Source organism: Heteronotia binoei, chromosome 19 (genome assembly GCF_032191835.1).
Source record: "Heteronotia binoei isolate CCM8104 ecotype False Entrance Well chromosome 19, APGP_CSIRO_Hbin_v1, whole genome shotgun sequence".
NCBI lineage: Eukaryota > Metazoa > Chordata > Lepidosauria > Squamata > Gekkonidae > Heteronotia > Heteronotia binoei.
The window spans coordinates 29,515,472-29,541,779 of record NC_083241.1 but is presented as its reverse complement, the minus strand read 5'-3'; the positions used below and the strand labels follow the sequence as shown (position 1 = coordinate 29,541,779).

General features: G+C 47.9%; 1 protein-coding gene across 3 annotated transcripts in view; it reads right to left on the bottom strand.

Moving 5' to 3' along the window:
• CPEB1 (cytoplasmic polyadenylation element binding protein 1) overlaps window positions 1-26,308 on the bottom strand; it is an 88,270-nt gene that overhangs the window by 2,239 nt on the left and 59,723 nt on the right. For 2 of the 3 annotated variants that reach the window (XM_060260283.1, XM_060260285.1), the window contains 7 exons: window positions 19,889-20,135; window positions 19,659-19,772; window positions 17,130-17,234; window positions 12,592-12,728; window positions 5,176-5,374; window positions 2,194-2,288; window positions 290-370 (listed from right to left, as the gene is read on the bottom strand). In XM_060260283.1, the coding sequence (XP_060116266.1) occupies window positions 290-370; window positions 2,194-2,288; window positions 5,176-5,374; window positions 12,592-12,728; window positions 17,130-17,234; window positions 19,659-19,772; window positions 19,889-20,135 (978 nt within the window). The remainder of the gene's footprint in view (window positions 1-289; window positions 371-2,193; window positions 2,289-5,175; window positions 5,375-12,591; window positions 12,729-17,129; window positions 17,235-19,658; window positions 19,773-19,888; window positions 20,136-26,308) is intronic. The other variant, XM_060260284.1, reaches the window with a different exon arrangement.

Sequence of the window (26,308 nt, the reverse complement as noted above, 5' to 3'; positions counted from 1 at the left end):
TGGCTTGGCTTAAACTGATTTAAGAGAGAAATGCCTTCTCCAAGCCAGCTGATGGGGCAGCGGGGGCTTCAAGAGCCACACAATATGTGTGAAAGAGCCACAGTTTGGCCACCTCTGTGCTATGGCATTTAAAGATCTCCTGTACTGCAATCACGCCCTGCCTCCCCGCTTTCAGCTTTTCTGTGAAATCACTGAGCTTCCAAAGAGGAAGATCTGCTAGCAGCAGCACATGCAAGCTAAAGGACAACACTACGCATCCCCAGCTCAGGAAGCCAGAGAAGGGTCTCACTTGGTCTCTGCAGAAGAAGGGACCCGGCTGAGATCTGCACTCTTGACACAAGGCGTCTTCCAGATATGGATCGATCTGTACCTAGGAAGAAGGGGGAGAGGGGGAAGTCAGTGCCAGTTGAAGCGTGGAGGGAAAAGGAGTTCCAGGGAGGGCAGTTCCAGGGCACATCCAGGGCTCTTTCTGTAGCAGGAACTCCTTTGCATATTAGGGCCATACCTCCCTGATGTAGCCAATCCTCCAGAAGTTTGCAGTAGGCCCTGTACTAAGAGCCCTGTAAGTTCTTCGAAGATTGGCTACATCAGGGCTGTGTGGCCTAATATGCAAAGGAGTTCCTGCTACAAAAATAGCTTTAGGCACACCACAAGCTTTCATGAAGTAGTGCAGAGAACCATACATACTCCAAAGAGGAAACGGATGTGAGCCAATGTCGAAAGCCTGATCTCCTGCAGAAGCAGCTTCTGGGATGGTGTTATGGCATGATTCAGGAGGCTGCTTTTACAAAAGGGAACAGGACTATATAGTACAGAGTTCCCATTGGCCCACTTATGGCAGGAGACCTCCAGGGAACTGGGTCCTTGCCTGCCAGTGCTCACTGATTGATGGGTGGAAGTGGGAAACTGGTGCCAAAGGGAGGGGGGGGCGCACGATTGCCCTGGTGAAAAAAAAAATTAAACAGAAAAACAAGGCCTTGTCTTCTTACAGGACGCTCTAACCATAGAATTCCCAGTGATTCCTAGAACAACCCAGAAGCAAACAGAAACTAGCTTCTGGTGATTCCTAGAGCTACCCTTTTCACTTCTGGGTAAGCAGTGGAAAAAAGTAACTCTGTTGCATTGCTTATCTGCTGTCTCACATAATCTAACTGTTCTGTTTTATATTGTGTAACCCTGAATTTAGTCTCAGCAGGAGATGTGGGCAACAGAATCTATGGATAAAAGATCCATAGAAGCATCTCCATAGAAGTATACTAAAGGAATTTTGCTACAGATTCAATGATTTTGCACTCATTTGAGGCTAAAAGTAAGAAGGTCTTATGATCTTCAGATCGACCCTCTAAAACAGGACCAAATCAGGCCCCTGGAGGGCTCCTATCAGGCCCCGAGCAACTGGCTCTTGTCTGCTTCCTTCTCCCCCTCTCGTTTCCTTCTGCATCTCAACTTGCTTTGCAAGGCTTGGCCAATCACACAGAAGCTACAGAGCAAAACCTCTATTTTCTCCATTGGCTGAGGCTCCTCCCCCTTCTGGTTCCCTGGGGAGGGAGGGAAAGAGCCACAGCTTCCTTTGCCCAGTTCCCTGGATCCCATGGGAGAGATACAAAGCAAGCACCTGTAAGACCAACGAGTGCTAATGTTTTAAGCATGTTTTATTTAAGTTTTTTAAAAATCTTAATGTTTGTCTGTGCCTTTAAAAGTTTATATCTCTACTACCTAATCTTAAATAGGTACACACATGGCCCAGCTCGACATGGCCTGGCCAGGTCTCATTTATGCCAGATCCGGCCCTCATAAAAAATGACATCCCTGTTCTAAAAAGTTGCAGAATAGACTTTTAAAAAACAATATGAACATCATGAAATTTACAATGCAAGAATATGATCATTATCTTCAATCTCCCTCATCCCACATGGACACAACCTGTCTGTTAGGGGAGGGACAGTGGTTCAGTGGTAGAGCATCTGCTTGGTAAGCAGAAGGTCCCAGGTTCAATCCCCGGCATCTCCAACTAAAAAGAGTCAAGGCAAGTAGGCATGAAAAACCTCAGTTTGAGACCCTGGAGAGTTGCTGCCAGCCTGAGTAGACAAGACTGACTTTGATAGACCGAGGGTCTGATTCCGTATAAGGCAGATTCAAATGTCCACATGAATATGGAATTTTCACAAACCTCTTCTGTGGGTGCATTGGTACCTTTTTTGTAAACTTGGTTGTTTTGATCTCCACAAACGCAGCGCTCACTGCCTTCAGGTAGCTGTGCTGATTGTTGAAGGTGACCCGCCCGGATCCTGAAACCAAACCAACCCATTAGCGTGATGCACACAACCTGTGACGCCTGCCAACAGCAGCAGCAGTTGTCCAAAAGACATTATGAGTCACCACACATGATGCTCAGAAACGTCTGCCAGACTGGGAAATGTGCAAGGGGGGGGGGGGAATACCGCAGCGTTTGGTGGGACACCCACCACCCCTGCCAGAAATGAGCAAGTCTCCACCTACTGAAGCGCCACAAAAACTATGCTTGACATAAAAGCAGAATGGATTTATTATAGACAGGGCTTTTTTTGTAGCAGGAACTTCTTTGCATATTAGGCCACATACCCCTGATGTAGCCCATCTTCCAAGAGCTTACAGTAGGCCCTGTACTAAGATCCCTTGTAAGCTCTTGGAGGACTGGCTACATCAGAGGTATGTGGCCTAATATGCAAAGGAGTTCCTGCTACAAAAAAAGCCCTGATTATAGGATTGTCATAGCAGAAGCTGGGTTCAGGTAGCCAGTTCAAGGTTGACTCAGCCGTCCCTCCTTCCAAAGTCGGCAAAATGAGTACCCAGCTTGCTGTGGAGAAAGTGTAGATGACTGGGGAAGGCAATGGCAAACCACCCCGTAAAAAGTCTACCGCGAAAACATCATGATGCGACGTCACCCCAGAGTCGGAAACGACTGGTGCTTGCACAAGGGACTACCTTTACCTTTTTTTTTTTTTAATATTCTGAAAAGCAATATAAGAAGACATACTTCCAAACTACTTCAAACAAGTGATCTCTGACAAATCTCATTTTAAATGCCCCTCCTTATTGAAGCTGTGATCGTTGCTATTAACCAGGAATATTCCTAACCTTCCAAACCCAAGAGAGGACATTTTCATCAATGTTTAAAAAACAGCCCCCAAAAGGGCAAACACACACAAAAAGAAAACATCTATGTGGTAACCCTTACAGGCTGCCCCAAAGATACCACAGGAGCAAGAGACAATGAGCATGCAAGTCCACCGACTGTTGCCGGGCAGGGGGGAGCAACTCATGAACATAAGAGAAGCCATGTTGTATTAGGCCAATGGCCCATCCAGTCCAACACTGTCAGTGGCCCAAAAAATTATATCTCTATATACACACACACATATATATACACACTGTGGCTAATAGCCACTGATGGACCTCTGCTCCATATTTTTATCTAACCCCCTCTTGAAGCTGTCTATGCTTGTAGCCGCCACCACCTCCTGCGGCAGTGAATTCCACACGTTAATCACCCTTTGGGTGATGAAGGAGGCTCCAACCCACCTACTCATTCCCTGCCCCACCCTGCCAATATCTTTAGCCTCGTTCTAAGAGCAGTGATCTCTGATATGCTGTTGTTTTGCTATGGCTTTGAGCTAATGGAATAAAATGAATTGATCTGTGATGTGATGCTTGCTGACTCATTTCCCTAGTAGCCTGCTGCTGCTCCCCCCCCCCCCTTCTACCGAAGCAAAGATCCGGTCCTGGCTTAAGAAAAGTCCTTCACATCTACAGGGAGCACCCATCTGGAAACAGCAGTGTGTGGAAGTGGTTAGAGTTCAATTAGGATCTGGGAGACTCCAGTTTGAATTCCCATTCCACCATGGAAAGGCTGGGGGTCCCTAGACCAGTCACCCACACTCCATCTAACCTATTCTGCAGAGCTGTCATGGAGATAATATGGAGGACTGCAGAATGGTATAAGCCAGGGGTGGCCAAACTGCAGCTTGGGAGCCACATGTGGCTCTTTCACACGTACCTCTGTGGCTCTCAAAGCCCCTACTGCCCTGTCGACCAGCTTGGAGAAGGCATTTCTTTTAATCTCTTCTCCAAGCCAAGTCGGTCAGCGGCTTAGACAATGCATTTAAATTGCTTTTTTTCCACCTCTCCATCTATTTGCCTTTCTTCCTTCTCGCAAACGTGTGACGGTTCATGTCTTGCGGCTCTCAAACATGATGTTTATTCTCTGTAGCTCTTACGTTAAGGAAGTTGGGCCACCCCTGGTATAAGCCATATCGGGTCCCAAAAGGGAGAAACAAAAGTAGGGTATAAATGAGGAAAAATTGGGCTTGCAGACTCTCATGACTTCATGACTGAGCCGAGCTCCCATTTTGCCATGTTACCTACTAACAATTCCCCAAATTGCAGGCAGAGGCTCAACAAGACTTTTTTGTTTTGTTTTGCTGCCCATCACTGCTGACTTATGGAGACCCCATTGGGTCCTCAAGGCAAGAGACAGTCAGAGGTGGTTTGCCATGGCTTGCCTCTGTGCAGTGACCCTGGACTTCCTTGGCGGTCTCCCCTCCAAGTACTAACCGGGGCGTACCCTGTTTAGCTTCCGAGATCTGATGAGACTGGGCTAGCCTGACTCCTGAACTAGGCGTCTGGGCTCCCGAGAGACTACCAAAGAGCACGCCCCCAACCCCACACACTGTCCTTTCGGCAGACAGCTTTCATTCCCTCCCAGGAGACATCCCCGCCCTCCTCTGGTTCAAGGAAAAGGAAGACACTTGCGCAGGAGAGAGTTCTGGTCGCCCACGGGGATCAGCAGCCAGCGGTGTCCTGACCGCACTTACTGTTGTGTATGTGGACTAATGATACTATTACCCGTGTTCCTTCCTGGCTCATTGGAGCCTTTAGGACTGAGCTTGGGGACTCAGGAACAATGGGCGGTAGGATTCAAATCCTTGCTGCCCTGCTCCAATCACGGGCCCGCTGCTGGTTTGAATGATCCAATAGCGTCCTATCGCGGGAAACGTGACGTCTACATAGTTGGCCCCGCTGGCCTGGTCAAGCAGTGTTCCAGTTCAGCCATTACCCTGCTGTAGCTAATAAAGAGAGCTATGATCACTGCAAACATGTCTTCTCATTGCACTGAACCCACTATGTTATACCTACCAATCGGATACTTGTACTTGTCTGTGTCAATCCCTGCATACATCACGCCGCCAAACAGGTCATTGAGGATCCCTGCTAAGGCCTCTGCGTTCAGCATGCCATGAAGGGCTCCCACAAAGACGGTTTTGCCAGGATCCAGCCTCTGCGTCGGGCTGCACACAAAATTGCTGTCTTCCAGCACCCAGGGAATTACCTGCACCTGGAGGGGAGGGAGGAAAAGATAGGTGTGTTTTAGTCATCCACAGGCCTTCCCTCAGAAACCACAATGCAGGGCATAAAACGCTTTACTGTTTCGCCACACAGCTTTGCTTTCTTTCTGCCAACTTTGTTTCAATCACTACGATGTTCCTAGATGGCCAAAACCAAGCATGGCCTCTGTCGTCCTCTTGAATTTTGCAAAAACAAGCTTAGGGGCAAGAGATGGTCTCTTGGCAGGCCTCAGATTCAGCAGGAGCTCAGGAACACAGCTCCTGAACCTCTTTGATGGTTCCCCCTCTTCCTCCCCTCACCTACCCTGTCTAGTGAATAGTAGGTGCAGCTGCATAACAATTCTTGGATTAGGAGAGCAGCCAGCCAGCCACCAGGGGCTTTGCCATGCCTGTGGCGCAGAGTGTTAAAGCTGCAGTACTGCAGTCCTAAGCTCTGCTCATGACCTGAGTTCGATCCCTGGTGGAAGCTGAGTTTTCAGGTAGCCAGCTCGAGGTTGACTCAGTCTTCCATCCTTCCGAGGTCAGTAAAAGGAGTACCCAGCTTGCTGGGGGGAAAGTGTAGATGACTGGGGAAGGCAATGGCAAACCACCCTGTAAAAAGTCTGCCGTGAAAATGTCATGATGTGACGTCACCCCAGAGTCGTAAACGACTGGTGCTTGCACAGGGGACCTTTCCTTTCCTTTTCCAGAAGTCCTCATTAACCCCTGGAGAATCCTACACCACCCTTTCTCCACTTCTTACGTGATTTTGGACGGGGGGTGGGGGCCGAGGAGAGCCCCAGGCGAGAAAGGCCTGCTTGGGCTGGCTGGATCTCTAGCCAGCCCAAGCAGGCCTCACTCACCCGGGGGCTCTCCTTTCTTGCATCGGGTTGCTTTTGGCTGGCTGGGGGTGGCATATGCTAATGAGTTATGCTTATGAGCTCCACCACTTATTTTTCTACAAAATGACCCCTGCCTCTTGGTATTGCTCTACAGAGCTACCAGGAGAAATGAGAATCCAAACTTCTTGGCAGCCACAAAGACAAGTTACCGTGCAATGCTAAGCAGAGTAATGCCTTTCTATACTCATTGAAGCCAGTGGGCTTAGAAAAGCAGAACTGCACCTAGGATTGCCCTGTAAGCCACTAACTGAGAACTTGGTAGAACTAGGAGGACAGGCTCTTGCTTCCATTCCCCAGTCTTGTAAATAATTCAATAATCAACCCCTATTCTGGAAAAGACAATAATGCTAGGAAAAGAAAAAGGCCCAACATGAGAAGGATCAACTCAGTTAAGGAAGCAATGGCCCTTGGCGTGCTAGACCTGAGTAAGGCCACTAATGTTCAGACATTCTGGAGGTCATTCACTTATAAGGTCATCATAAGAAGAGCAGCTCTGTTGGAACAGACCAGTGGTTCATCTGGTCCAGCATCCTGTCTCACACAGTGGCCAGCTAGTTCCTCTGGAGGGCCAACAACAGGGCATAAAGGCCAAGGCCTTCCGCTGATGTTGCCTTCTGACTCTGTCATTTAGAGCAGGGGTGGCCAACGGTGGCTCTCCAGATGTTTTTTGCCTACAACTCCCATCAGCTCCAGCCATTGGCCATGCTGGCTGGGGCTGATGGGAGTTGTAGGCAAAAAAACATCTGGAGAGCTACCGTTGGCCACCCCTGATTTAGAGTCTTAGTGCCTCTGAATGTGAGCATATGACGCCATGCTGGATCAGGCCAATGGCCCATCCAGTCCGACACTGTGTGCCACACAGTTCCCAGAACCCAGGTGCAATCAGAAGGTCCACCAGAGGGGCCAGACTCCAGAAGCCCTCACACTGTTTCCCCCAAAGCAACAAAAATACAGAGCATCACTGCCCCAGACAGAGTGTTCGAACTATACCTTGCGGCTAATAGCCACTGATGGACCTCTGCTCCATATGTTGATCCAGTCCCCCCCCTCTTGAAGCTTTCTATGCTCGTAGCTGCCACCACTTTCTGAGGCAGTGAATTCCACATGTTAATTACTCTTCATTCTAAACCTACTGCTCATTTATTTCATTGAGTGCCCACAAGCTGTTGTGTTATGGGAAAGGGAGGAAAGTACTTCTTTCTCGGCCTTCTCTATCCTATGTATGTGGACGTTCCCCTCAGTCACCATGGCTAATAGCCAGTGACAGACTTAACCTCCATGAATCTACTTAATCTCCCCTTCAAAGCTGTTTATTCCTGTGGCCCTCACTACATCCTCTGGCAAAAACAACTTGATGGCACTTAACACCGAGACACACATTCTGAGGCCAAGGAAACTAATCCGCCTAGAAAATAATCAACCTTGAATTCCACAAGCTCTTTCAGTAGGCTTTCAGATGAGGCAGTGGACATCACTTGTTACCAGCCTCCCCCCTTCATTCCACCTCAGTGCTATAAGATCTGCTGGACCTGGACAACAGGCCATGTCTGTGAGGCAGAATCTGTAATTTTAGTCTCTATTGTAACTCTGTAGTTTTAGATTTTATATATTTTTAAATTGGTCTTTTATTGTTGATTGTTTTTATGATGTAACCTGCCCTGAGCCTGTTCTACAGGAAGGGCGGGCTAAAAATCAAATAAATAAATAAATGCTAAGCAAAGGCACCTTCTCTCTGTTGCATTCTATTCAAGCACCACTTCCCATTCCATGCCAACTTGATTGCCCTAACAACTCAAGAGATTAATGCCTTTCCCCTTGTGATTCAGTTCCTGTATACTGTCGGGTGATTTCCTGTCTGCAGAGCTACAACTGAGACACGTGTTCTTTGAACGGTTAAGACTGCAAGCATTCTGTGGCAAGAAATACATGCTGTGCCCTCAGAAATCCAAGTTCTGCACCCAAATAAGGGTGGTACAAAATGTCAGCTCAGATACAGTGGAGTCAAGCAAAAAGGATAAGGACACGTTCCTGACTCCAGGGGCGAGCACAAGCTAAAGTGGATAAAATTAAAACTAGTTTCAGATTTGATCCAGGTGGGCAGCCATGTTGGTCTGACGCAGCAGAACGAAGTTTGAGCCCAGTGGCACCTTGAAGACCAACAAAAGTTTATTCAAATCATTATTTAAAAGTTGTGTGTGCAGGCAGACTTCCTCAGATGTATCCAAGCCCTGCTGAATCAGACCAATAGTCCATCTGGTCCAACATCCTGCCTCATGCAGTGACCAACCTGTTCCTCTAAATAAGCAACAACATGTCGCAGATGCTGAGGCCTTCACAAGAAGAGCCCTCAGATGTATCTGAGGAAGTGTGCCTGCACACCAAAGCTCATGCCTTGCATAAACTTTTGTTGGTCTTAAAAGTGCCACTGGACTTCTAAAAATGGTTCCAAGTTTGTTAATACCAATACGCAGGGCTTTTTTTGGTCGAAAAAGCCCAGCAGGAACTTATCTGCATATTAGGCCACACACCCAGAAGGAACTCGTTTGCATATTAGGCCCTGACATCACCATTGTTTCACACAGGGCTTTTCTGTAGAAAAAGCCCAGCAGGATTTCATTTGTATATTAGGCCACACCCCCTGACACCAAGCCAGCTGGAACTGCCAATTTGTCTTCCAAGATTGTCCAGCAGCACTTTGTCTTGACTGAGACAGTAAATTAAAAAGATGAGTCAGGTCCTCAGGCTTTTCCTTTCTGGCCAATGGGGCTACCAGGCATTTACAGAACAGCTGAGGGAAGCAGCTGAAAGGCTGAGTGGAGAGGAGTGCCTTCTCTCAGGCCCTCAAGTACACTTCAGATCTCCCCCCCCCCCCCCCCCCACTTCTGCAAATTTAGCTGCTGGAACTGTTTCATGAAGCAGATGGCATGGGAAAGAGAACTTTAGCCTCGTCCTTCTGTGCTGATTTCTCACCAGGAAAAAAATAAAATCCTCTGAGAGGCAGAGGTCACCAAACCTGTCTGAGCCTGTGGGTACCTTTGGAATTCTGACTCAGTGTGAGGGGCAGAGCCACAAAATGGTTGCCACAAAAGGTAGAGTCAAACACAGAAAAAAAGGCTGCCACAGCTGAGCTTCAGCCACACAGCAAAGATCCTTGTGCTGTGGCGGCACTGGATGCCAAAGCAACCCTTAAAATCTGCACAGCCAATCAATGGTTAATTAGAACCCCCACTTTGCAAAAGCCTCACCCTGACCACTTTCTAAAAACACTTGGTGGATGTCAGGAAAGGTGCCAGTGGTTGCCCACGGAAACCACATTGAAGATGCCTCCTCTAAGTTTCCCCTAGCAGTTTTTAAATTTCTACCATCGCATATCTGTGAGACATCAACCTAGGCCAATAACAAACCTGGAAATTATGGAGAATTATAAAGAGCTATGGGAACACCGCCTACCTCTTAACACTATATAGCAGTGGAAATAGCACCAAAGTTGTTAATTTTATGTACTATTGGTTTTAATATTGTTTAATAGGTTTTATATTGACACTGTTTTATGTAGATTGTTACATTTTAATTATGCCATTTTTGACTTGTTATCTGCCCTAAGCCCACTTGCGGGGAGGGCGGGACATAAACAGAAAATAAATAAATATAAATAAATAAAAGCTCAAGGTGGCTTTTTCCAGCAAAAAAAAAATGGAAGGGGAGGAAAGAGATACATGCCCCCTCCCCATTCTCCACCCCAAGCTCCTCTCCTTGATAAAGCAGCGCTGGAGGCTGCCTTTAAAAAAGAGAGACAAAGGCATTTTAAAAGACACACAGTGTAGTAGCGTCCTCAGTCACAGGAGATCCTGGGGCTTGGTCTTGTTTCGACATTTGCTCCCAGTTCTAACACAACCAAACAAAGCAACTTGTGAACCAGCTACCCTTCCAAGCGAAACCTGCTTATGAGCCTGTGGTTCTTCCAGCCGTCTGCTTCTCAGGGCAGCCACAATCCACAAGATTGTGCGAGGTGAACCCTCAGCAGGCCGCAAAAGACTTGACTGGAAGCCTGTTTAAACAAAAGTTCGTATTTTAGTTGAGCCCTTTGGTCAATGCCATCTACACCAGGGGTGTCGAACTCATGAGGGATGGATCTGACATAAATGAGACCTTGCTGGGCCGGGCTGTGTCGGGCCAGGCAATGTGTGTACCTATTTAAGATTAGATAGCAGAGATACAAACTTTTTAAAAGACACAAACGTGACTAAAGATTTTTTAAAAAACTTAAAATAAAACATGCTTAAAACATTAGTATTTTTGGGTCTAAAGGTGCTTTCTTTGTATTTCTCCCATGAGATTCAGGAAACTGGGCAAAGGAAGCTCTGGCTCTTTCCCTCCCTCTCCAGGGGACCAGGAAGGGGAGGAGCCTCAACCAATGGAGAAAATTGAGGTTTTGATCTGTAGTTCCTGTGCATTTGAGCAAGCCTTGCAAAGCAAGTTGAGATGCAAAAGGAAGCAAGAGAGAGGAAGAAGGAAGCAGACAAGAGCCAGTTACTCAGGAGCCTGAAAGGAGCCCTCCGGGGGCCTGATTTGGCCCGCAGGCCGCATGTCTGACACCCCTATCTACACACATCCAGGTATCTTCTGAAGTCAGAGACAAGGAATTTTAAATAAAAAAATGTTGTTTACAGAGCTGACTTCTGCGCAATGCATGTGGAAGATGGTTAGGGCTGTCTACAGCTAAGCTGGATTCCGGAGTCCTAGGGCAGCCCGCCAGGAATCCACTGGCAGCTAAGCTCGCGGATTTAGTGCACAACCAGCTAAGGCCTGCCACAAGGAGCCATTGTTTTGGAAGATCAATGCAGCCCCTCACTGTCAAACCTGACAACAAAGGCTTTACAAGCAGCTTCAGCTGGCATCTATCACCCGGAACAAGGCACGGCTATTGCTGCCACTGGACGTTTATCTATTTTTTTGTAAAAAGGTTTTAATGCTTTCAAGTGTGCTCTTGTGATTAAAGGCTTCAAAGCAATATCATTCCTCAGGTGCCCTGGTCTCCACACGCAGGCCAAAAAGTCTGTCATGCCTCAAGAACAGGACTCCCCAATGTGGTGCCTATGGGCACCAGGGTGCCCACCAATACCTTTCCTGGCACCCACCAAGTGTTTTTAAAAAATGGGTGGGGGTTACGCCCAGCAGGGCTTCTGATTGGCTGCACAGATTTTTTTAAAAAACAGTGTTTTGATGGCAGCTGCCATTACAGTGTTGTTGTTTTTCTCTCTCCTCTGTATTTTTAAAATTACTCCTCTAGTCCTGTGCCCATGGGCTGGGCTTCTTCTGCTGTGTGAGTGGGCTCCGCCTCCCATGGAGGCCATTTTGTGGTTGAACCTACTGCACCATCCTGCGCCAGAATTCCAAAGATGTCCCCAAGCTTGATAGGTGTGGGGGCCCTGCTCTAGGACCAACCATCCTTTGTATCAAAATGGAAGGAAACCAATCCCTTATGAGGGAAGGCCTCCATGCAACACCCTGTAATGCATTACCAGCTACAAAAAAGGGGGAGAGGAATTTAACCCAAAATGAATTGAATTAAGAACTTAAAGGCTAAGGAAATCAGAATAAGGGCCCAATAGTTCTGTGTCTAAACTTGAACCATAAATGCTACCCCAAATGTACAAAAATATACTTTTTCTAAATCGTATTTTTATGTGCATGTGCGTACGTTCACCTGGAGATCATGGCAACCTCTGGTCACTGACCCCTATTCTATATTTCTTTTTATTCAATTGGTAAAAATACACACATTTTCGTATATTTGGTTTTATGGATGCATTATCCACTTCAGCCACTCTGGTGGATCCAGCTATTCTAAATAGTCTTCCTTCTGCCCAAACAGCTCTTCCTACAAGCCATATCATTTGAGCTAAATGGGAAGGTGTGGTATAAATATTTTAATACATGCACACGTGTGCATATCTGCCATCAAGTGGCAGCTGGCGAATGGTAACCTCATGGAGTTTTCAAGGCAAGAGACTTTCAGAGGAGGTTGGCCATTGCCTGCCTCTGCATCCCACCCCTGGTATTCCTTGGTGGTTGATCTCCCATCTAAATACTAACCCAGGGCCGGCTCTGCTTCACCTCCAAGATCTGATGAGCTCGGGCTAGCCTGGGCCAACCAGGTCTGGGCAAAAACATTTCAATACGTTAAAATCAGTGGAGTGGTAGGATAGGGGTAGGATCTGCCCCACACATTTTCAGAATAAGACCCAGGTTACAAAATAAGATCAAGCTCAGAGAAGAGGGAGGGAGGAAGGATTGAGACCATGCATCCCGGTTCACCAACTCACCTCTTTGCAACGCATCCTGCGGCTGGACATCTTGAAATAGTACTCAGTCAGGCCATTGGGGCTCATCACGTTCCGGGAGCAGTTCTGCAGCAGGGCCAGAACAGATTTCTCCGATTCAAACACCAGGTAGACATACCCTTGGGAGGAAAGACGGCAAGGGATTAATTTAAGGAAACGTGCATGGGTTGTGCACATCTCTCTCTTCTGGGAGGGCAACGTAGCCACAGCTGCCAAGTCTGCCCTGGCCACCAGTGGGGGATTGGGGGTAGGGTTGCCAGCTCCAGGTTGGGAAACTCCTGGAGATTTGGGGAGGACAGGGGCCTTAGTGGGGTGCAATGCCCTAGAGTCCACCCTCCAAAGCATCCTCTTTCTGCAGAGGAACTGATCTCTAGTCTGGAGATGAGCTATAATTTAGGAGATCCCAGGTCCCACCTGGAGGCTGGCATCCCTAAGTGGCATATACTTAGGAATTGCTTTGCTGGATCAAAAAACAGAAAGGAAGAAAGGGGGGGGGAGATCTATCTGGTTCAAAAATGGCCAGTTAAATGGGATTACTCATAAGCAGAGTTTAACAGCAATACCCACAGTGTGTGGTAACTGGGTATTGCTCTAGCAATGTCTGTCCTCTCCCCCCTCCCCCATAATGTTTGGAGAGTTCAAGATTAGAAGAGACTGCTTCCTTACACTTCGTCCAAGAGCACTCAGCATCAACTCCTTTGCGGTAAGCGAATGCTTCCAACACAGGGAAAGAAAAGCCAGTGTGTGCTCTTTGCACTGATGAAGACTACTCTTCCAGGGTACAGACAAATTCTCCCTCTAAGCTGTGGAGTCTTGTGAGCAAACATTCTACTCTGTGAGCTACTGGCATTAAAGCTGTGAGCTACTACGTGAATTAGTGTGCTCAGGGGGCATTTTTCCTGAGCTAAGACAAAAATGTGCGAGCCAGAGGCTAAAACACCACAAGCTAGCTCACGCTAACTCAGCTTTGAGGGAACACTGGTACAGACCATTTTTCATCACACCAACAGACACCCAGTTTACCACTCATTCACTTTCAATGCTGTCATCAGTGAAAAGATGGCAAACTAGGAGACGAGAGAGAGCCAGCGTGGCCTAGTGATTAAAGCGTTCAACTAGGATCTGGGAAACTCAGGTTCAAATCACCACTTGTGCTATGGAAACTTGGCTGGGTGGCTTCTAGCCAGTCACATGGTCTCAGCAACACCTACCTCACAAGAGTGTTGTGAAGATAAAACACAGGAGAAGAGAACAACGTGAGCCACTCTGGGACCCCAACAAAGGAGAAAGGCGGGGTATAAAGTAAATAAAAAGCTATAAATCAACTAAATGATTCTTACTTTAGTTGCCGCCAAGACGGACACCCTGCTGTACTTTAGAGAGGTGTTTTGCCAGAGCTAGATATTACCATAAATAAGTGAATGGTGCATGATAACCACCGGGTTAACCAAACCAGCCACCAGGGTGCTTCCAGAAAACAAAGCAAGGGGAGGCACAAGAGAATGAGCTGTGTTAACGCAATAAGAACATAAGAAAAGCCATGTTGGATCAGGCCAGTGGCCCATCCAGTCTGACAGTCTGTGTCACACAGTGGCCAAAAAACCCCAGGTGCCATCAGGAGGTCCATCAGTGGGGCCAGGACACTAAAAGCACTCCCACTGTGCCCCCCTCAAGCACCAAGAATACAGAGCATCACTGCCCCAGAGACAGAGAGTTCCAACAATACACTGTGGCCAATAGCCACTGATGGACCTCTACTCCAGATGTTTCTCCAATCCCCTCTTGAAGCTGTCTATGCTTGCAGCCGCCACCACCTCCTGTGGCAGTGAATTCCATGTGTAATAGTATTGTATTGCTCTCCCAGATCAAACTCAAACTGAGCACCATCGAGCTCAGACGATACGTCCTGCTACTCAAGAGATGGGGGGAATGGGATAACTTTCCCCCCATCTGCCCTTACCACCTCTAGACTAGACTACCTTACCACCAAAGGTGGTGAGGCTGTGGTGGGCAGAGAGCTACGTAGCCACCTCTTTCCCCATAATCCCTTGCTGCCTTCATTGGTGGGAGCCCACACAAGCGACAGGCATGCCCCCAAGGGACAGACATGCACACCTGCACTCAGGCAAGGTGGCATACAGCAGGGGTGGCCAACAGTAGCTCTCCAGATGTTTTTGCCTACAACTCCCATCAGCCCCAGCCAGCATGGCCAATGACTGGGGCTGATGGGAGTTGTAGGCAAAAAACATCTGGAGAGCTACAGTTGGCCACCCCGGCATACAGTATTTACTTGAATAAAAGGTGTGTGAAGTGGGGGTGGGAGCTTGTTATCCCAGCAATCAATAGTGTACATGCATGTACCAGCTTCAGCTCCATTGAAAGGGTTGTGGTTCACTGGTAGAGCATCTGCTTTGGACGGAGGCTTCCAGGTTCAATCTGTGGCATCGCTAGTTAGAAAGGATAAGGGAATAGGTGACATGAGAGATCTCCACATGGATCTCCTGATGGCAGCTGGGTTTTCGCCACTATGTGACACAGAGTGTTGGACTGGATGGGTCACTGGCCTGATCCAACATGGCTTCTCTTATGTTCTATGTCTGGGGCAGTGATGCTTTGTCTTCTTGGTGCCTGGAGGGGGCAACACTGGGAGGGCTTCTGGAGTTCTGGCCCCACTGGTGGACCTCCTGATGGCAACTTGGTTTTGGCTACTGTGTGACACAGAGTGTTTGGGTTAGGTGGGCCAATGGCCTGATCCAACATGGCTTCTCTTATGTTCTTATAAGGGACTCTTGAAAGAGGCTGCTGCCAGTCGAAATGTTGACTTTAACAGACCAGTGGCCTGACTGGAATAATGGTTTGATTGCGTACCTTTCTCTCCAGGTAAAAAAAAAAGAACCGTATCTCGGTCTAAGTTTAAGAAATGAATGTAAGACCACTCCATCCATTGTTCAAGGGACAGCAGCCCTCCTGAGTCCCGAGTCCCACTGGCTACAATCACACACGCTAAATAATGCACTTTCAACCCACTTTCAGTGTACTGAAAGTGCATTATTTAGTGTGTACAATCACAGCCACTGTGTCCAATTTGACAAGGGTTCCCTCCCTGCAATCTTCACTTCACCTAGAGAACACGTACCGTCCCAAGACAATGTCTGGAAAAGCCTCCTTTCATCGGGGAAGCAAAATCAGAAACTAAACAGAGTTTTCCAAGAACCTTCAGAGAAGAGCAAGAAAGAGACAGTGCAGAAGAAGAGGTGGGACAGAGTCAGGATTACACCCGGCAACCACCCCTTCAGGTAGGGGAAAGGGGAGGCAGCCACACCAGTGCTGAACCAGTTTTGTTCCACAGCTGCAGTGGAAGTCTGGCAAACCACCCTTTAAAAAGGGGATGGGAATGGAACGATTTCCGCAAACACAACATCAGTACTGGAGAACAGCAAGTGTGGAAACACCCGAGGACTCTTAGATTGTTCACCCCCGTTACACAGCAAAAGCCAGCTGTCAGCCGAAGGGGACATCTGAAACCCCTTTGGATCAGGAGTCATTCTGTAGAAAAAGAGGTGCTGGAGCTTATTAGCACAACTCATTTGCATATGCCACATGCCCCTGACGTCACCGGAAGGTGTACTAAATTATATCAGCTCAGCGTCTACCTTAAAATGCTTCTTGAATTATAATTGCCATAATAAAACCCTACTCCCGTCATACTTTTTAAATTACTTTTTCCTATGTGGCCACAGTGGCATGATGAAGACTTCCATCTGTCTGCTTTTATATGTTTTGGTTATTTCCCCATTTTTTGTGGGGGAAAATATTAGAAAGTTTGTCAAATCTTAAGAGTTCAGCAAAATTCTCACAAGGGACTTGAATGATGGAGTCTAGAAGAAGAAGAATTGCAGATTTATACGCTGCCCTTCTCTCTGAATCAGAGACTCAGAGCGGCTTACAATCTCCTATATCTTCTCCCCCCACAACAGACACCCTGTGAGGTGGGTGGGGCTGAGAGGACTCTCCCAGCAGCTGCCCTTTCAAGGACAACCTCTGGCAGAGCTATGGCTGACCCAAGGCCAATCCAGCAGCTGCAAGTGGAGGAATGGGGAAGTATTTGACGGGGGGGGGGGAAGGGAGTAAGAAAGAAAGAGCACAATAAAATTTAGAGGTTCTGGAACTCGGCTCCTGTGAGCTCTTGCCCAAAATAAGGCCTGCCTTCGATGCAAAACAGTTTTCTGGAGGGTGTTTTGGAAAACCAGCTATTATTGTTTTACAGAGGAGGGAGAAGAGGGGCGACGAGAGCATAGCTTCCCATGCTGCAGAATCCCAGCTCTTCCCCACTCTTCCTTGAACCGTCACCAGTGCGCACCACATTACCCCGCCCCCCAGGTGAACCTGTACCATGGCAACCTGCATCCCACGGTGCTCCAACCGGCCCGTCACCAGCATGCAGCCACACTCTATATCCCAGCAGCCCTCTGTGCTCTACGAAGCATGGATATAAAGGGTTCCTACCATGTCTGTATTACCTTTAGGCATATTACCTTTGGGAGGGCAGCGGGGGTGCTTGCTATCCTTACCAGGCCACTCCACCCTCAGTGAGCCGAACACACGGAAAGTGCTGATCAGACCACCTGCGAGAGGAAGAAGAAGGACCCTGTTCAGGATTTCATCAGACCGCCTCTGCCCTGAAGCTGCCTTAAGCAAACCCATTTTTAACCACAGTTCCTCCATCTACAATATGGAGACAACACTGGCCTACCGGACAGGGCTTTTTGTAAGGATGACAAGAAGAAAATGAAGAAGATATTGGATTTATATCCTGCCCTCCACTCCGAAGAGTCTCACAGCGGCTCACAAGCTCCTTTACCTTCCTCCCCCACAACAGACACCCTGTGAGGCGGGTGGGGCTGGAGAGGGCTCTCACAGCAGCTGCCCTTTCAAGGACAGAGTCTCAGAGTGGCTCACAAGCTCCTTTACCTTCCTCCCCCACAACAGACACCCTGTGAGGCGGGTGGGGCTGGAGACTGCTCTCACAGCAGCTACCCTTTCAAGGACAGAGTCTCAGAGTGGCTCACAATCTCCTTTACCTTCCTCCCCCACAACAGACACCCTATGAGGCGGGTGGGGCTGGAGAGGGCTCTCACAGCAGCTGCCCTTTCAAGGACAACCTCTGCCAGAGCTATGCCTGACCCAAGGCCATGCTAGCAGGTGCAAGTGGAGGAGTGGGGAATCAAACCCAGTTCTCCCAGATAAGCGTCTGCACACTTAACCACTACACCAAACTGACAAGCTAATTGACGTGATGTGTGTTGAACACCAAGTGTGCTAGGCAGATGCAAAGGACCACTACACCACCACACTGCGAGGAACTGCTCAGAATATTTACAGAGTACATTCTGATTCCAAATCACCAATAAGCAGAACAGCTACAGGGATATATTTGGGGATTCTCCCAACTATAGGCATCCTGTTGCTAGAATTTAGCTTTTGTTCAGCTGTTTTCAGAGCCATTCCCTCTTCAGATCCTACAAGATGGAGCCATGGCTGAGCGGTACAGCATCTGCTTGGAATGCAGAAGGTCCCTAGTTCAATCCCTGGCATCTCCAGTTAAAAGGCTCTGGCAGCAGGTGATGTGAAAGACCTCTGCCTAAGACCCTAGAGCATGGGTGTCAAACATGCGGCCTGGGGGGTCGAATCATGCCCTCGAAGGGCTTCTATCAGGCCCCTAAGCCACTGGCTGTCATATGCTTCCTTCTCCCACTCTCTTGCTTTCTTCTGCATAACAGCTTGCTTTGCAAGGTTTGCTCAATCACGCAGGAGCTATAAAGTCTCTATTTTCTCCACTGGTTGAGGCTCCTCCCTTGAGGAGGAGAGAGGGAGGGATAGCTTGCTTTGCCAGGCCCTCTCAATTGCGCAGCAGAGCTATTGAGCCAAACCTTTCTTCCTTCTATTGGCTGAGGCTCCTCCCCCTCCTGGGTCCCCTGGGGAAGGAAGGAAAGAGCCAGAGCTTCTTTTGCCCAGTTCCCTGGATCTCATGGGAGAGATACAAAGAAAGTGTCTTTAAGACCAATGAGCGCTAATGTTTTAAGCATATTTTATTTTAAGGGTTTTTTTTAAAAAAAATCTTTAATTGTGTTTGTCTTTGTCCTTTATAAAGTTTATATCTCTGCTACTTAATTTTACTTAGGTACACACATGGCTCGGCCCACAAAGGTCTCATTTATTTCAGTATACAAAATATGGGGTGATGGTTATAAGCAATTAGAAAAAGAACCCCGACACGAGGCAATATATTAATAATTGAGTCCCATGCTGCAATGCGTCTCAGCCCAAGCAGTCCGTACAAAGACCCTGGGCTTTATTTACAATTATTTCAATCTTCCAAGGTGGTGTGGGCTTCAATCAAGTAAATCCGGACGTCAAATTAATTTACACTTAGCTCCTTAGTGTGTCCCTCTGAATCCAATCATGTAGAAATCTCCAGGAATTTTATCTCCTATCTTCCTAATTATTCAATGTCAAATTAATACACAATGGAATCAAGGCAGTATTCAAAACTACAGACGTCTGTAGATTTGAATACTGGCTTGATTCCATTGTGTATTAATTTGTACTGGATGAGACACCGAATAATCAGGAAGACATGAGATACAATTCCTGGAGGTTCCTACACGACTGGATTCAGAGGGACACACTTAGCGGCTAAGTGTAAATTATTTGATGTCCGGATTTACTTGATTGAAGTCCATACCACTGTGGAAGACAGAAATAATTGTAACAAAGTAAATAGAACCCAGGGTCTTCGTATGGGCTATCTGGGCTGAGACACATTGCAGCGTGGGACTCAATTATTAATATACTGCTTGGTGTCAAGAGTTCTTTCTCTTGTTTATGTCAGTCCAGCCCTCATAACAAAGCAGTTCAACACCCCTGCCCAAGACAGCGGCTTCCGGTCTGAATATATAGAGAATCCTGATCTCAATTGGCCAATGGTCTGATTCATTATGAGGCAGCTACGAATGTAGAAACCAGTGACGCCCACAGAGGATATTTACCTTCTGTGATATCCCAGGGAACACCTCCTAGAAACACTTTACACGAATAGATGGGATTGGTGTAGTTTCGGGGTGGAAGCTGCCCACTCCACGTGCAGGTTGCTTCGTTCACAGCTAGGGGGAGACAGCACAGGAAGAGAAGCGTCATTCAGGAGTCTAGGACAGCTTAGAGCGCAAGATCCCCTCAAGATGTCCGCCTCTCCACCCAGCAAGGCCTGCCTTTGACTCACCTGCTGCTTGCCTGTGAAGCTGAGCTTCCCTTTCGATGCTGAACGGGTCTTCTGGAGAGTCTGGCAAGCTCCAAGAGGGCCACATCGAAGTTCTGGGCCACTGCTTGGCCACACTGGCCGGGCTGGAAGTGGCTGCCGGCAAAGCGGCTTGATCCTGGTTGAGGTGGGATCCTGACCCATTGAGGGAATCCCGGGTCATGCCACTAAGTGGCAGGAATGGCAAAGGGGAGGAGATATGGAGGCTGGACTGGAAGACAGAGACAGGCGTCAAAAACACAGCTTGCAATGTTCCCTCTAAGCTGCAAACTCTTTGTGAGCAAAAATTCTACTTTGTGAGTTACTGGCATTAAAGTTAGATCCCAATAGGCATCCGTGTTGGTCTGAAGCAATAGAACAAAGCAGCAGACAAGTGCACCTTTAAGACCAACTAAGTTTTATTCAGAATGTAAGCTTTCGTATGCTTAGTTTGGTGTAGTGGTGTGTAGAGCCAGTTTGGTGTAATGGTTAAGTGTGCGGACTCTTATCTGGGAGAATCGGGTTTGATTCCCCACTCCTCTACTTGCACCTGCTGGCATGGCCTTGGGTCAGCCATGGCTCTGGCAGAGGTTGTCCTTGAAAGGGCAGCTGCTGTGAGAGCCCTCTCCAGCCCCACCCCCCTCGCAGGGTGTCTATTGTGGGGGAGGAAGGTAAAGGAGATTGTGAGCCACTCTGAGCCTCTTCGGAGTGGAGGGCGGGATATAAATCATCATCATCTTCTTAGTTGATCTTAAAGGTGCACTTGTCTACTGCTTTGTTCTATGGCACTAAAGTTGTGAGTTACTGCATAAATTAGTATGCTCTGGGGTCATCCATCCTGAGCTAAGACAAAAATGGAGACTGAATTTTTAGCTGGAGGCTAAAAATCTGTGAGCTAGCTCACACTAAAATTCAGCTTAGAGGGAACACTGCTTGCAATACAAAAATACAGCAAAATCAACTACAACTTCACACTGGAAAGACAACGCTCCCTTAGATTTATCACTATGGCTCAAAAAGTTATGGGACACATAGATTGTGGCCAAACACTCAATCATTTTTTTTGTTTCTCAAAAATTTTCACTCAATTTTGAGGCAATCTGGTTCCCCATAGTGGAATATTTATCAAGATACGATATTTACAATTTGATTGATACACTCTGTTTATGGAAAACTTACCGGCTTTTAGAGAAAGTGTTTGAAGCAACTAAATATTGAAAATTTCCAAGATATGTTTAAAACAGACATATATTAGTTAAAATGCTGTATTTTTATTACTGTATTATTAATTTATAATTATTGTACCATACTATATTATTTTATTTTGCTATGAACATGAGCATATGAAAAACAGGTTGCTTACCTGTAACGGATGATCTTCGAGTGGTCATCTGTGCAGTCACCCACATGGGTCTTGCCGCAGGCAACGGATCCATACCTCGGAGTCTCCAATAGCTCGCCTAGAGCGTTTTTTGGTGCTCTTTCCGTTTGCCCTAGGGAGCAGGCATTGACTGTGCATGCCTGGAACGAGCAGGAGGCGCCATTCCCACTCAGTTTCTTCCAGCCGCTACTGACAGTCTACAAAGGTAAAAACCAAGGCAGAAAAAGCCAGCAGAGGGGAAGGCTGGGTGGGCGTGTGTGACTGCACAAATGACCACTTGAAGATCATCAGTTACAGGTAAGCAACCTGTTTATCTTCATCGTGGTCTCTGCGCAGTCCCACACATGGGTGACTAGCAAGCTGAAAGTCAAAAGGAAGGTGGGTGCTGGCAAGAAAAAGACATTTCCATACTTACAATGTATGCAAGCACTCACCTGGGGTGATTTCAGTGGAAGATGGACCTGAGGACCACATGGCCGAAGGAGGCGTCCCGTCTGGCACGAACATCCAAGGCATAGTGCGAGACGAACGTGGAAGGCGAGGAGCATGATGCAGCAGCACAGACGTCCTCTAAGGAGACGCCCTCCAGGAAGGCCGAAGAGGTCGAGACTGCTCTAGTCGAGTGAGCCTTAAGGCCTTCAGGTAAAGGTTGCTTAACAACTTCGTAACACAATCGGATTGCAATGGATACCCACTTAGAGAGTCTCTGGGTAGAAATTTTGCATCCTCTTTGAGGAGTGCCTTAGGCCACAAAAAAGTTAGGGTCCTTACGGAACAGTTGTGTACGAGAGAGGTAAAAGGACAAAGCTCTTCTGACATCGAGAGTGTGTAGAGCTCTTTGTCCAGAGTCTTTAGGATTAGGAAAAAAAGTGGGCAACGAAGCAGAAGTTGAAAGATGAAATTTCGATACAACCTTGGGTAAGAAAGCAGGATCCGCTCTCAGGACCACTTTGTTCCTATGAAAAACTGTATAAGGTGGGTCAGAAGGGAAGGCACACAAGTCACTGGCCCGCTTGCCAGAAGTGAGAGCAACCAACAGTGCAGTCTTCCAAGACAGAAGATTAAGGTCCACAGTGGCCAAGGGTTCAAACGGGGGTTTCATAAGTTGTGAAAGAACTAATGACAAACTCCAAACTGGCACAATCGGTTTGATAGGAGGGTGAAGGTGCAACATGCTCTTGAGGAATGATTTGGACAGTCTATGGGAGAAAACAGTCTGCCCGTCAATAGGCTCGTGGAAAGCAGAAAAGGCTGAAAGGTGAACCTTTAAAGAAGAACAGCTGAGCCCCGACACTTGTAGAGACAGCAGGTATTCTAGGATCGAAGGGAGAGGTACAGACTCTGGATCAAGTTGCTGAGAGGATGCAAAGGAGCAGAAGCGCTTCCACTTACACTGGTATGAGCACCTGGGAAAAGGTTTTCTAGCATTCAGGATAACTTCCGCTACTCTCGGTTGTAAAGATGTGGCCGAATTCTCCAAGCCATAAGTCCTAGAATTTGGGGGTTGTGGTGCCATACCTGGCCATGATCTTGGGAGAGGAGATCGTCTGCCAGGGGAAGGCGTAATGGGACATTTGAAGGAGTCTCGTGAACCACGGTTGCCGTGGCCACCATGGCGCTATCAGTATGAAGTCTGTACCATCCTGAGCAATTTTGAGTAGAGATCGGGTAATTAGAGGGGTTGGTGGAAAAAGATAATGAAGAGGACCCCTGCAGCTGTGGAGGAAAGCATTGTTGCCTCTCCTGTATAAAAGAGAGGGCATTTCGAGTTGTCCTTCGTAGCAAAAACATCTACTTTTGGAGTCCTGAAGCATGCAAAGATGCGATGCAAGTAATGTGGATTGAGGGACCATTCGTGGTTGTCTCTGCGAATCCTGCTGAGAGAATCGGCCAGGACATTCTCTATCCCTGGAAGATGAATGGCAGTCAGGTAGATGCTGTTTTTGATACACCATTCCCGAAGAAGTATGGCTATGAGGCACAGATGGATAGATCTGGTACCGCCCTGCTTGTTCACATACAAAACTGTGGCCATATTGTTGGTTGCGATCCGGACATGTCGGTTGATTACAGATGGAAGGAACGGTTGAAGAGCCCTGTGAACAGCTATGAGTTCTAGGCAGTTTATGTGCATGGCCCTCTCGGGGCCAGTCCACAGACCCCTGACAGTCTTGTCCTCTGAGTGGGCTCCCCACCCCCACTTGGAGGCATCTGTAGTCACGATGACAGACGGAAGAGGAAGAACAAAGGGCATTCCGCAAAGTAAATTGTCTGGTACTGTCTACCAAACAAGGGAGAGCCAAACCCTCTGAGGTACAGTGAGGACGGTATTCTGTGGTTGTACGTGTGGATGGTAGGCATGAACAAACCAAAGCTGGAGATGTCGCATGCGCAGCCTTGAGAATCGAAGAACCGAGGTTGTTGTGGCCATGAGGCCCAGAAGACATTGGATGGTGATTGCAGGTTGCATTGGGGTACGTATGACCTCCTGGGCCAGGGACAGGATGGTGTGGGCACGATCCCTGGGAAGAAAAACTAGATGAGGAGATGTGCAGAGACGAGCACCTATGAACTGTAGGTCCTGAGTTGGGGTGAGGTGAGATTTGGTAGCATTCACACACAGGCTCAGGGAGGCGAGAAGAGAGAGTGTTGTTTTGAGATTCTTCGCCAGTTGATGTGCTGTGGGAGCAATGAGTAACCAGCCGTCTATGTACGGAAACACTGGAATGTTGCGAAGACGCAGAGCAGCTGCGACTACTGCCATGCACTTCATAAACACTCGGGGGGCGGTGGACAGCCCGAAAGGGAGGGATCTATACTGGAAGTGATGTTCTCCCATGGCAAAGCAAAGATATTTGCAGTGCTGAGGTCTGATGGTCACATGGAAATAAGCGTCCTGAAGATCCAGGGATGCCATCCAGGAATCCTGCGGAATTAGGGGAAGGATGGATTGGATGGAGATCATTCTGAATTTCTTGTAGACTATCCGCTTGTTTAGTCTCCTGAGATCCAGAATGGGTCACTTGCCCTCATCCCTCTTGGGCACCAGGAAATATCGTGAGTAGAAACCTGTCCCCCGATGGTGAGGAGGAACAGGTTCTATGGCATTTTTTTTGAGCAAGTCCAGAATCTCTTGTTTGAGATGAGGGGAGGGTGGAGTAACAGTGAAGTAGTGGTGGTGAGGTGGCAAAACGAACTCGATTGTGTAACCTAGGCGGATTATGGTGAGCACCCAAGAGTCCGTGGTGATTGAGCTCCAGGTTGGATAGAACGGGAGAAGACATGTTTGATAGCAGGGATTCAGCTGTTGAGTGAGATGCAGAGGGGAGTCAAAGAGACTGCTTGGCTGGCTGAGAAGACTTGTCTGCTGAGAGCGTGGCCTCTGTTGGAAGGATTGCTTTTGTTGGGGGGGGGGGTTCCCCAGTGGAGAGCCAGTTTGGTGTAGTGGTTAAGTGTGCAGACTCTTATCTGGGAGAACCGGGTTTGATTCCCCACTCCTCCACTTGCACCTGCTGGAATGGCCTTGGGTCAGCCATAGCTCTGGCAGAGGTTGTCCTTGAAAGGGCAGCAGCTGTGAGAGCCCTCTCCAGCCCCACCCACCTCACAGGGTGTTTGTTGTGGGGGAGGAAGGTAAAGGAGATTGTGAGCCGCTCTGAGACTCTTCGGAGTGGAGGGCGGGATATAAATCCAATATGTTCTTCTTCTTCTTCTTCTTCTTCCAGTAATCGGATTGCTTAGGAGAGCGTTGATGCCTCTGAAAAGATGGTCTCCAGGGCTTAGGTCGATTGAACTGCTGAGAGGCTGGCTGAGAGACTCCAAGGCGCTTCGCCCTCTTGCGGCCGTCATCTACCGAAGTGAGGACTTCATCAGTGGATGCATGAAAGAGGCCAACACCATCAAAAGGTAGGTCTTTGATTTTTTGTTTCATATCGGGTTACAGGTTGGTTGACCTCAGCCAGGTGTGTCGACGCAATGCCACCGATGAAGCGAACACTCTAGATGAGCAGGAAACGGCATGTCTGATGGTGTTACTCTGCTGTTTCGAAACTCGTAATAGCTCAGAGACTAAATTAGATGCCGCTCTCTGAGAAGTCTCAGGCAGAGAAGGAATAAGAGGAGTAAACTGGTTGGTGAGATTAAATGTATATGCCGCAAAATAAGCCAAGTAATTATTAAGCTTGGAATTAGTAGAGGCATGGTTGTAAATCTTGCGAGCCAAGGTGTCCAACTTCCGGCCCTCATGATCAAGAGAAGTAGGGTGCCTGGATGGTTTGGCTTTAGTCGCTGAGTGCACGATTATGGAGTTTGGAGCAGGATGGGAGGCTAAAAATTTAGAATCAGGAGCATGTACTCTGTACAGGGAGTCAAAGCGCTTCGAAGTAGGTGGAATCGAAGCAGGTTTGTCCCCGGCCTCACACAGACGTTCCAAGTGCACTGGCAACATAGGTAGGAGAGACCCCGCTGGGAAATCCGCCTGAACCAGATTGTGGACTATGTCAGAAACCTTAGGTGAGTCGGAAGAAAGAGTAACATTCAAGGCTTCAGCCATGGAAGTAATCGGGTTAAAGTAGGCCTTCGAACCGTCCGATGGAGAAAGACGGGCTGGCTGCGTGGAATCCGAGGCAGGAGAGCCAGGAGGATCTTCGGAGTCAGAAGAGCCTGAGCTGTCCCCTTCGGATTGGGATTCCTCTGTTGCAGGAGAGATCAGAGGCTTGGTAGGTGCAGATGTGGATGCACGTTCCTCGGAAAATTTAGACTTTTCTTGTAAGGCAGTCGAAGTCATGGCCAATGTAGAAGTCGTGGCCGGAGCAGCAGATATGGTGGCGGAAGCAGTGTGGGGTATAAAAGATTTTCGGTACCGAGGAAGTTCACGGACTCGAAGGGCGCTTCACAGTCTCAAGAAGAGAGATACTTCGGGTCTCAGGTTTGAGAAGGCTCACAGTACCGAAGAGATTCGAAGTCACGGATTCGAGGTGTTGATACATTACGGCTGTGGGATTCGACCTCAAATTCACGGTACCAAG